The sequence below is a fragment of the Protopterus annectens genome, chromosome 13.part0 (genome assembly GCF_019279795.1).
Source record: "Protopterus annectens isolate FY-2018-M chromosome 13.part0, PAN1.0, whole genome shotgun sequence".
NCBI classification, from domain to species: domain Eukaryota; kingdom Metazoa; phylum Chordata; order Ceratodontiformes; family Protopteridae; genus Protopterus; species Protopterus annectens.
In genome coordinates, this window is record NC_056747.1 from 112,263,111 (window position 1) to 112,275,337 (window position 12,227).

A 12,227-nucleotide genomic window follows, 5' to 3' on the forward strand; every position below is an offset into this window, starting at 1 on the left:
GGGCCAGCGTGTTATGTCAGCATACCTTCGTGAGAGTGCTGGGTACCAGTATGTGAGTGCAGGGCGATATGACAGGAACGCAGGCTACCACCACTGTGTGAGGACATGGCAACACAATGGGTGTGTGTGGGGGGGGGGGATTCTAGCATCATTTGAAGACAGAAAACTGTTATGGAAATGCAGGGGACTAGAAGATGGGTACAGAACAGCACCATATGGGTGCAGAGGTCATGCATTGTTGTACAGAATATCAGCATGGAAGAACAGGCTGACTGAAGAACTTACAGATGGATTGATGGGGAGGTGGTCAGAGATAAGACAGTGAAGACATTCTGCTTGGAGCACTCTGAAGACACATCATAGGATCATAGGAGATTACTAGGCTATTGATCTGGAGGTCATTTTAAGTCTAGCCATTTCAACCCAATGTAATACCATAGAAGTACTAGTCGACTGCCCATGTCCAGGAGTGTTGTGGGCACTATCCCTGGCAAGAATTTACAGTGTGCCATCCACTCATCGGGTTAATCTTCAACAGTGTCATAGAGGTGCTCTGTTTCACATGAACTGGTAGCCTGTTCCAAAGACATGGCAGTCACTGAGAGATAAATCTGTTCCTCCAGCATGCCTTTTTTAAGTTGCATGCTATATTTAAGTCCCTGAAACAGGTAGACCTAGACCCATTTGATTTACAGATATGCAGTAAGTTCATTAGGTTTGGGTCTTGGGTTGGTCTGTAAGCCAGGCATAAGTCTCCCCTAAGAAGTCTATACAATATGGAGTATAGTGTCAAGGACTTTAGTTAGTCCATATAAGGTGCATGCTGGAGGCCCTTGATCTTCTTTGTTAGAAACTTCTGCAGTCTCTCTAATTGCTACAGGTGCTTATTATGGTACATACTGAATGGGGCTCAATTATGGGATGGATAAGTGCCGAGTATAGGGGAGTTATAACTTCTTTTGCTCTTGAGGCGATGCCTTTACTAATCAAGTGAGCTACATAGAAAGCTTTCCTTACAATGGCGGACATGGTCGTCAAAGTTAAGGTCGCGGTTAAGCTGTGATCACAGGTCCCTTAATATGTCATGGGTACTTAGGGTATTGTTGTTGATTTGATATTGTGAAGGGACATTGTTTGTGCCGAAAGGAATTGTGATGCATTCCTTTGCATTCACTTCGAGACTGTGACTAATACACCAGTTAATGGTCTGGGTGAGACCCTCCTGGAGTATACTGACATCATTTGCTGATTCAATCATTGTATCAAGTTTGGAGTTGTCTGCAAACTTTGTCATCCACATCCCTTTAATTTTGACAGGAACTTCTTAGATGTATATACAAAACAGTAGGGGGCCCAGCACTGACCCCTGTGGCACCCCACTGGTAATAGGTCTGCTGGTTGATGTGGAGCCACTGACTTTGATAGTGTGTGTCTGGTTTGTGAGCCAGTTGGCAACCCATCTTACAACAAAGGGGTTTACATTCAATTTGCTAAGTTTATCGGTAATGCCTGAATGTGGGATTGTGTTAAAAGTCATTGCCAAGCCGAGGTATGCCATGTGCACAGATTTGCCCTCATCAATGGCCTTGATCACACTTTTAAAGAAATTCACCAGATTTAACAGGCAGGACATGCACTTCAGAAATCCAAATTGGGTAGGATCCAGGGTTTGCAGGTCACATATGTCTTTATTTATGAGGTCCATAGTGATACGTTCCATGGCCTTACAGATGAGGCTGGTCAGGCTTGTGGGTCTGTAATTCCCCAGGTCTGTTGCTAGGCCACCTTTGTGTTGGGGAATAACTGTAGCTGTTCTCCATTTCACAAGAACAAAGCCTGTGTTTAGGCTATGCTTGAAAAGCGTACTTAGTGGTGATGCTAGTTCATATTTTAGCCTGTTTAGAAGACTGCCTGGGATGTCATCTGGTCTCATAGAGGCTGTGTTCTTTGCCTTGGACAGGACTTTGAGGACCTGCTCTTCAGATATGTAAGGTGTGGGGGGGGGGGTTGCGAAAGGGTTTGTTGTAAGTTAGGAGGGGATAAGAGAATGAAATTTTCACCAAATCTAGCAGGTTTAATATCTCTATGGGGTCAGATGTGATGCTGTTGGCCACCAGTTCGGCACATGCTTGGGTCCTACCCTTTAGGTTATGTACGCAGCTATAAAAGGCCTTATAGTTATCCTTGGCAGTTCTTGCTAGGTTTCTCTCAAAGGAGCTCTTGGAGGATTTGACAAGTTGTCTTACTTGCCTGTTAAGCTTGAGGAGGGTGCTTTTCCATTGTTGGATCCTTGTCTTTTTTTCTTGAATTGCAACTTTTTGCATTTATTGTAAAGTTTGTTGATGTTGGAAGTCTACCATGGCAGCTTGATTTTACTTGGAGATCTGGCTTTGATTCTGTCTGGTACAGCCGAGTTTATACTCTTATGCAAGTGATTGTACAGGCCTTTAGTGTCAGCTTTGGCATAGTTACCACTTTCAGTTTGGGGTGGGGTTTGGAATGCATTTATACCTTCACCTAGGAGAGTATAGTTTTCCTTGGTGAAGTTTTTTAGTCTGATTTCACCCTTAGTGAGTTCTGGTGTTAGTGTCAGTTCGAATGTGAGTAATTTGTGGTCAGTTTTAACTAATGAGGGTCCAACAGTTGCAGCAGTGCACCTGGTTGACATGTTGGTGAGGACCAGATCTATAATGTTTGTTCCTCTTTTCGGGGTATGGACAATTTGCTTCAGGACTCATTTGAATTCACAAAGTCAAGGAAGGGATAGAGTAGATTTCCCAGTTGATGGTTTGGATAATTGAAATTCCCCATAACCAGTGTGTTTGGTAAAATTTGGATTGTCTTCAGTTTGGTTAAGTAGGCTTCATGGGTGTCTTGACCCACGGAGGGGGAAACTATAACTGGCTAGGACTTGAATGCAGGTCTAACCCACCATAACCTGGACCTGGAGTAACTCCATGGAGTTGTCCAGTCTAACTTGATGTGAGATGAATTTATCTCTAATATAGATTGAAACACCACCTCCTTTGGTTTTTACACATTCATTTTGCAGTCTAAAGGTGTGGAAGGCATTGTAGCCTTGCAGGGCCAGGGTGACCTACATCTTCTTGTGATATAATTGTGTTTCCAGGGAGTGCACTTTTATCACTAGAAGATGTAGGTGTCTGTGCAGTCACAGAAACCTGGTTTAAGGGACAGAGGGACAGATGAGATACCTTCCAACATCAACTTTCTTCACAAACCAGAAAGCTACTAAAATTCTGATAACTGTCACTGATTTTGTGATGTCATAGTGAGGAGCTAGACAGGAGCTAAGCCATTGTGGGCACCAGACAGCTGCTGTCTTACAGTCTTACTTCTTTTCAGGAAAGCTATAGAAATAACTGCTCAAGAAAGACAAACTCGTGGATTCACTGGATTCACTGGATTCATATCAGTTAATCACAAACAGTGATCCTTGAATAATGACAAAATCTGTTTACTGCATCCTCCATGTGGGGGCCTTTGCTACTCAATGCTACCCTTACTGAAATATACTAACTATATGAATACAACAGCATAGAGAAAAGGCAAAAAGTAGAAAATGACATACCACTTATAAACATCTACTAAAAAATATCTAAATACATTCAAATCTAGAACACAAAACTTTTATTTAAAATTTTAATAAATAAAAAAGTGGTAGAGCCCTGTCTGTGACCCAGATACCCTGCACTCATTTAGCAGGCATGATCCAGGATGAGTTGCGAGGGAGTTATGGATAAAAAGGCATTTTGCTGATTTACTTGTTGTAGGAGGAGGGACGTCCTTCTTAGGACTAAATAAGGTGAAAACATGAGAAGGCATCAGCAGATGAAGGACAAGTTGCAGATTGATATCACTATGTCCTGGATATCGGTAAGGACTATAGGTATAGGCAGATCAAATATGATCTACTGTCATCCTGATCGCCTATCTGCCAAAACCCCCATAGTTTCCACAAAGTAATTCTATGTCTGTGAGACACATGCTGTGGGGGAGAGCTGGTCAGGTAGCAGGGGGTAATGACTGCAGAAGAATGAAGAAGTGCTCTAGGGCACAGCAGATGGCAGACAGCAGTTAGGGGACCTAGACAAAAAAGTGGAAGTTACCATAAAATGCACTAAAATAATAATTTAAGTTTGACAGATGAAAAGGTCACTGTGCATAATACAGTGAGAGATACCACACATGCGTCTCTGTTTGAATAAATGGGATATCGACAGTCTTATTGTAATATCAGTGCATTACATTAACCAGCAATTTATCTCCCTACATGCTCCAGGTTCACTGCTTTCTGGATAAACAGCAGCATAATTTACACTCCGAGCATGTCATGCCTCACTGCTTTGTTCCAGTTTTGTGACAGGATCGTTGTCAAGGCAGATAGATGGTGCACAGTGAATGATGTGCCTGATGCAGAGCGATGACTTTGACACTCTGCCTCATAAAAGGATGGATCGTGAGCTAAATGGCATGAGTCAGAATATGGTGGCAGATGGCTGCCACACATGAAGTAGAACGTACTTTAAGGGGAACTGTTTACTAAGAAGATGATGTCAGTGGGGAACCAAAGAATTCAGACCAGTCCTGTCTGGCATATTCACATAAAATGTAATACTGGGATTGGAAAACAAGAGCTGGCTACTGACTGGTGCTGTGAAACTGGAGTAGTGGAGTAGTAAGATGGGGGAATGACGTCTGAGTGACAACACCAAAACTGGATTGGTTGTAATACATAGAAGGATGGATAGCCTTCAGAAAATCCTGGTGCCACTTTCTTTGTATGTGACTAAAAAAGGTAGCTGAGATTTAATGCAAAAACTGGTGAATTAAGCCCACCATTTTGGGGTCCTGAGATAGGATCAGAGGGCAGCTATAGTCCAGACAGAATAGTATGAAGATTTAAGAGTTAGCATCACACAGAGACTGAACTGTTGGCAGATTTGGGCAGTATATGTTGAGGGAAATGGACATAAGAGATGTTGAAGTTATTCTACATTGTGGAAGACACTAGTATGGCACATCCAGAAAACTATTAGTGGTTGAGCAAACCATTAGTGCAGAAGGACACTTGTCTTGTAGAGACTCTGCAATGGATATTTACAAGCACGGTAATGGTAACGAGAAACATTAGAAAATGATTAGGGTGGGGTGCGTTTGACATGATGGTCAAGATCTTTACCTCACAGATACAAGGTACCATGTTTGATTCTGACCTCTGGTTAATGACTATGTTTGTAACTGTAAGTAAAGTTTAGAATGACTGGCAAGTGCACAGTAAGTAAGAACAAAAACAGAACAGAGTAGAAAGGGATGATGAGGTACAGAGGGTCAGAGAATGGGGTCGGGGTGCCTCCCACAAAAGGAAGAATGTCTGGAATTACAAAGGACACCTAAATCACAGATTTAGGAAGTTACTAGGCTAATGGACCCAGGGCCCGTACAAGCCTAGGCAAGCTCTACCCGTATTTCCACAATCAGAACCTATTGCTCCCGTCCAAGAGGGACACAGGTCGAACTCCTGGTGTGAATTTATGGTTACCCATCTAGCTGAATAAGAAACTACAGCCTGCAGGCAGATTTCAACCACTAATTCATCTGTCAGTATATTTTATCTTCTGTTTTAAGAACAATAATTCTATCTGGAGCTTTTCTCCCCGGGCCTCCGCTGAAAATTGGCTTTGTTCCAAGTCGGACTTTCCTGGTTAACAAATGTTAAATAAAATAAAATAATGTATTTCTGCTGCAAGCAAATTACATGCACCATTAATTTATTGACATTTGATTACCAGGAAATTATGACTGGGCAGGAGCCCATTTTTGGTGGAGGCATAGAGTGAAAAGCTCCAATGTATTACAAAATGTTTTAAGAACAATAATTTTACAAGCTTCAAAACTAATAGAAAGAACATCTGCCATTTAAATAATTATACCAAATGGGACATAGTATGAAAACATTGGTTAGGAACAAAAACAAGTTGTATAGAAATTATTTAATATTTAGAGAAATTTTAGCCTGATTAAAGAGAAATTAAAGGTAAGTTAGTATAGTACAACCAATAATCGCAAAATGAACTTAGAGAAAAACAGGCTTATGGTATATTTAGAGAGAAAGCCAGGGGACAGAAACTGAAAGTAAGGAAGTGAGTGTAGCAGGGAGAGTGAGGAGGAATAAGGTATGAACAGTTCCTACACTGTTCTTATTTTAAAATGGAAACTGGAGATTTAAGAACATTCACATTTTAAATGTTACTACCACAGATAATAAATAAATGCAACATCACTACACAACAATAATTGAATATGAATACCGTGGGTGTGTTTAAAAAGCATTTCAAAGCAATAGAATCATATCAAATACTGCCAACACAAATCAGAAATCCTATATATGTATATGTACAGACTCACACACCTATACGCAGGCACACACACACACGCACACTATATATGCATATATGGACAGATAGATATGTGTGGGTGTGTGTGTGCGTGTGTGTGTGTGTGTGTGTGTGTGTGTGTGTGTGTGTGTGTGTGTGTGTGTATGAATGCGTATATGGACAGATAGATATGAGTGTGTGTGTGTGTGTGTGTGTGTGTGTGTGTGTGTGTGTGTGTGTGTATGAATGCGTATATGGACAGATAGGTATGAGTGTGCGTGTGTGTGTGTGTGTGTGTGTGTGTGTGTGTGTGTGTGTGTGTGTGTGTGTGTGCATGTGTGTGTATGTGTGGTGTATGAATGCATATATGGACAGATAGATATGTGTGTGTGTGTGTGTGTGTGTGTGTGTGTGTGTGTGTGTGTGTGTGTGTGTGTGTGTGTATTATACTGAAATAAGGTACAGAGAATAGTATGTTTCCTCTAAATTCTGAAAAGTTCTTAAATCTGACCAGACAAGTATTACACTGAGCATTTTTTGAAAGGCAGATCACAGTTCTTGTTAGATATACAATATTTGATTTTACATGTTGGGCTGCCAAGAACATACAAGTCACTTATACTCTACAGTACAGCTTCCTCTTGTTTTATATGGGACACTTAAGCATATTTAAGGATGTTTGGACAGCTCTTCCTTACCTATTTGTTTAGGCCATTTTAATTCTTGAATTTCAATGTTCTTGTGTTTACCCCATTAATGAATCCATTAGAGGAAGTTAGTCTCCTAGGGAGAGCAAACTTTGCACATTGTGCCTTTTACAATAGCAATATTTCACATTTACCACTGAAAATGACTTAGAAACCAAATCTCTCCAGGTGCAGTGCTTCTTACAGCCTTTAGTCGTATACAGCACACACTAATTTTGTTTAAAAATACAAAATGTACACAGATCTGCAGCTTCTCAATTCATATGATTTGTGTATTAGAGGACAATTGCTGAAATGTCCTTGGTAGTCCATTTTCACACCTTGTTAACACCGCAATTAGGTTTCTTTACCTTCACTGATTGCTTTTTTGCATATTTGAACTAATTCTGTTTTAACTGCTATTGTCTGCTAGCTTAGTATACAAATGCCATGTGCCCTTGTTATAAATTGGGATGCTGAGAGGGGAAGAACTCATTTGCAGAGCTGGTTCCTTCTGAGTATTTTCTGGAAGAGTTTGTTCATTTCTCATCATGTTTCTTTTAATCATTCTTCAAGTGTTGGTACAACAATGCACCTCCAGGCCTTATCAGGTGGATCAGGAAAATTCAGTGCTGAAGGAAGACCCCAGTGAAGTCAGGACAGAGGCTATAAAAAGACTTTTGGAAGTATTTGGGATTGAGGAACCTCCAAGTATCCACTACTATACTAAACAGGCTCCACAGTATATGATTGATCTCTACAACACAGTGGCTGATGCTGATGGTGTCACAAAGGACCCAGATCTACTGGAGGGAAATACAGTCCGCAGTTTCTTTGATAAAAGTAAGCACCTTTAATCTGAACAATATCAGATGCTTTAATACTTTTATCAAAACTTTACTTAGCATCTGCTTTTAATATATTTAACGGATATGTTACCTAACATAAATGAAAGAAGAGAGAGAAAAGGAAGATTTTTTTTAAAAACTGTTGTTAGTAGTAGTGAGTGTCATCTTATGTTGTTTTTGCTTATAAATATTTATTATTTGATGTATAAATGTATATATATATATATTTTTTATTTTTATTTTCAGGTCACAGTAACCAGATGGAGTTCTTCTTTAATTTGTCCTCTGTAGCCAAGAGTGAGAGGATTCTCACCGCTGAACTGCATCTCTTCAAACTGAAACCCCATGCAACAGAACTTGCATTTTTTAACAGGCATCACTTTTGCCAGGTAATGCAATGGAAACAAAATATACTCCTTGTTTTAGTTGTCATATATTCGAACATGATTAAGAAATGAGCAAGGTACTGGAAGGGCAAAGGTTTCTGCAGGATACAAGTTGTCTTTACTGAAGAATCTAGCATGTCAGTTTGGTAGATCAACAACAAGTATGACAACCTTACCTTTGATTGATTATTCAAAATTCAGAATTTAATCTATAATATGTACTGTCTCACTCAGTTTGAGAGCAAGTCAGACTTTGGCTTCTTATGATAAATATTTAGCACCACAAATGCATAATGGAGCCTAATTAAAAGTTAATATATTATTAAACACCTCTTATGCATTTCAATTTGCAGTAGTAAACTGTTCAGCTTAATTGCATTAAGTATAAAGTGATCCATTTTGCAGTGTATTGGTTTTATTGTTTATATGCCGTATGTCAGACGGCACTACTTAGGCAGTCCTCATATTTCTTGTCTAGCCAGAGTAAAACTTGAATATACATTTGTCATTTCTCAGATAAACTATGATAGTGCTTGTAAAATTATAGATGTACATGGAAATAAATGTTTACTATTTATGTAAAACTTAAATTAATACTGCAAACCAAGTGCAGTCTTTGCCCACAAAGCATTTAGTAACTAGTAAGTTTTTTTTTCTTCAGGTGAGTGTATATCAGGTGATGGATAAGAACAGAATCAGTCTACCCCAAGGGAAGAAACTCCTCACTTCCAGGCTCATACCGATCCACAGTTCTGGGTGGGAAGTGTTCACTGTAACACAAGCTGTAAGTTTTAAAGTATTTATTTTTACATGTTAAATAATACTTTATATCAAGATTGTCAGATCTTGAAGTATTGATGATTTTTCAATAGTATAGACATAAACTATGAAATAAATATGGTCTATGTGAAGGATGTAAGGTACATATAATTAAAGTCTCATTGTGACTGGTGTGATAAGCTTCATTAGTCTGTGGAATTCCCAAGTTTAGTTTAGTTTCTTAAACTGCAATATAGAATGATAGCTGGATTGTTCTTTAAGACTAAATCATTTTTCCATAAAAACAGTAGCAGTGAGGTATTCAATTAAAAAACATAGGATCACTGGAGCTAGAAATGGCAATTTATGTTACTTTATACCAAAAACATAATGATAAATGTTTACTTTCAGCTGAGTAGTAACATCTCAAACAAAGGTTTACTTTATATTCTTGTTCAATGCAACAATACAAAACCAATGTAGTAGATAACTGTTCACTACATCTGAGATTTATATTATATTTATATATAATACAACAGAAGAAAACCGGTGTTATCTGACAAGAGATAAATGTCAAGGCCTTCTTTACTCCAAACACTGTTTCAGTAGTTGACATGGTTCTGAAATTGCTAATCAGGTATCTGGTGATATAATTTTATAGCACAGTAGAAGTGTTGAAGAAAATGTATTGTTTTAAGGGAACTACCATGGGACCATGCCATGAACACTAACTAACCAAGCAAGGCACCAGACTAAAGAACTGGGCAGCTGGAAATATCTGAATACTCATATGTTTATCCACCATCAGTTGCCACTTAACCATGTGACCCTAATAAATTCACTTAATTTTTTTAGTGCTTCAAAATAAACTTCAATAAAGGATGTCTTGTCTCAGGGGGAATATATATGATTATAATAATACAATTAAATATAATAAATATAAATAAAGTTAGTCTGATAGCTGGAGTGGAGGATTAATGCTATGAGCTATTGACACACTTCCTGCGGTCCAGGGTTTCATTCCCTCTGCCCCCATTTGCCTGACTATGTGACTCTGAGCAACACTCTTAACCAGACAGTGCTCCCAGGCTGAGTCTAAAAAAGGTCCATGTGGGTCACTGTTCTACTTCACTTAACAAATAAATGAATAAAGTAAGTAACTTAATTACATATGAAATGGCAGCACTGTCTGCAAGCTCCATAGATCAGAGTGACAAGAATTTATGTGTCACCTCCTTTTCACTGATTTGGGTCACAAGCCATCCCTACCTTAACCTTTTTCTCAATGTAGCTGTTACAGTTACATCATAAATTCACTACCTGCACACAACCATCACCTGTTTCTCTGGTTTAATGGTGTGTATGCTGAAGGAGATCTTGAGTAGAATGGATTACCGAGTTCTTTTAGCTTTGCTAGGATGTCACATTCCTATTGTTAATATTAGCAAATCAAAGTTTCCCAGAGTTTATGGTTCACTGATTTTTACCAGACAAGTTCCTATTATTATGTCTCCTTTCCTGGACTTCTTCCATCCTAACCCCCAACACACACAAACACTCATGCACACATACAATCACTTGTTTGTCGATTGTCAAATGCTGTTTTTTAAGTGAGCATGGTTACAAAAATGCCATGATTATTGTTTTCATTTTTAATAGATTTTGTTTACATCTGTTATTTTTGTCAGTTGTGGTTTGCATATCTTTGTTGATGTGCATAACTTTTACTTAAGCAAGTAAAATCTATTAGAAATGATCTTTCATAATACAAAAATATTATAAATGCTCATGGATCTCATGTTAAAACTGGGAACATGAAGCTATCTGTGAGTAAATACGTTTTAAGTACCATATTTTCATAATTTCAAATTTAGTTTTTTTGTTTGCTGACAAGCTTTCTCTGTGTGGTCTCATTATTTCGGGAGCGTAGAGCTATTAACTAACTAACCGACAAGCATATGAGTAATATCTTTATTTCCTTTAACATAACCTTTACTTTGATCCCGCAACCAGTGACATCATGGATTAGTTAACCATAAAATCAATGTTACTACATCGAAGTCATAGTATTGATTATGTAATGCAGTCTGCTAACACATTTCATTAAATATCAGTCAGCAATCTGCAATGTTAAGACTTCTGCAGCCATAGAGAGGGAGAATATAAAGGTATCAAGAAGTCTGGAAGCCCTGCCCATAATAATGCAATGATTTTGTTATGCACATCTTATAGATACTCCAAAATAAAATATACAATTACTGTAGTAAGATAAATTAATGTTAATAATAAATAAATGTATACTAAACTGCACTTGTAAGGTCTTTGCAGTTGTTCAAAAATAAGCAATATTAATTAAGCAGAAAAAGTTCAGAGCTTCATAACCTTTCCCACCTTCTTAGTTCTCCAAAACACAAACTTTTACTGATTTACTTTTTTGAAATGTTCATGTGTATGATAGTTTTCATCTGTTAAATGATTTTTCAGGATGGTGACAGTCTGTTATAATTTAAAGTCTGTGAGGAAGCAGGTCTCTGTGACTGCATGTGAGGTTTAGACGGCTTGTATTAGCTCTTCCTATGCATGGAACACATGTGATGCACAGGTCTCAATCTCATTGGTCAATTTTCTTCAATCTCATTGGTCAAGTTTCTGTGCCCATTTTATAAAAGTTGTTAAAGATAGAAATTCTGAATGCATAATAGTCCTCTGAAAGACATTTTACACTACTGATAAGTATTTAATCTAATACATAAAATATGATGTCTTTATTTAATAACTTATTTGCAAATTAAGAACATTTCAATTTCAATGTTGGAAGATAATAGGGACTACATTGATATATTTTTATTCAGAACCAAAACTAAACACTTTTAAATAAGCAGAGAGGATAAAACAACAGTTTTTTCCTTTTACTTTTTGCACATTAGACATATAGTATTTTTCAAAGTCCAGACAAGTGCATGACTATCCATATATCATCAGGTGAAACAGACTTTTTACTTCATTATTAATATTACACTTGCTTATGAAATCAGTACTGCCAATATTCTCTGGCCTCTCATTGTGACATTTTAGTTGCAGTATTTTGCACTATTTCGAGGAAAACAATTAAATGTTTTCTGTATTAAACTTTCTGGACATTAATAATTT

At 38.0% G+C, this 12,227-nt stretch overlaps 1 protein-coding gene across 1 annotated transcript in view; it reads left to right on the plus strand.

Annotated features, from left to right (window-relative positions):
* Positions 1-1,397: 1,397 nt before the first annotated feature.
* Positions 1,398-12,227, plus strand: part of LOC122787840 (bone morphogenetic protein 2-like) — a gene marked incomplete at its 5' end in the record, with an annotated part of 14,689 nt that continues 3,859 nt past the window's right edge. The window contains 5 exons of the mRNA XM_044054756.1: positions 1,398-1,421; positions 2,247-2,268; positions 7,661-7,927; positions 8,179-8,321; positions 8,980-9,102. Coding sequence (XP_043910691.1) covers positions 1,398-1,421; positions 2,247-2,268; positions 7,661-7,927; positions 8,179-8,321; positions 8,980-9,102 — 579 coding nt within the window. The remainder of the gene's footprint in view (positions 1,422-2,246; positions 2,269-7,660; positions 7,928-8,178; positions 8,322-8,979; positions 9,103-12,227) is intronic.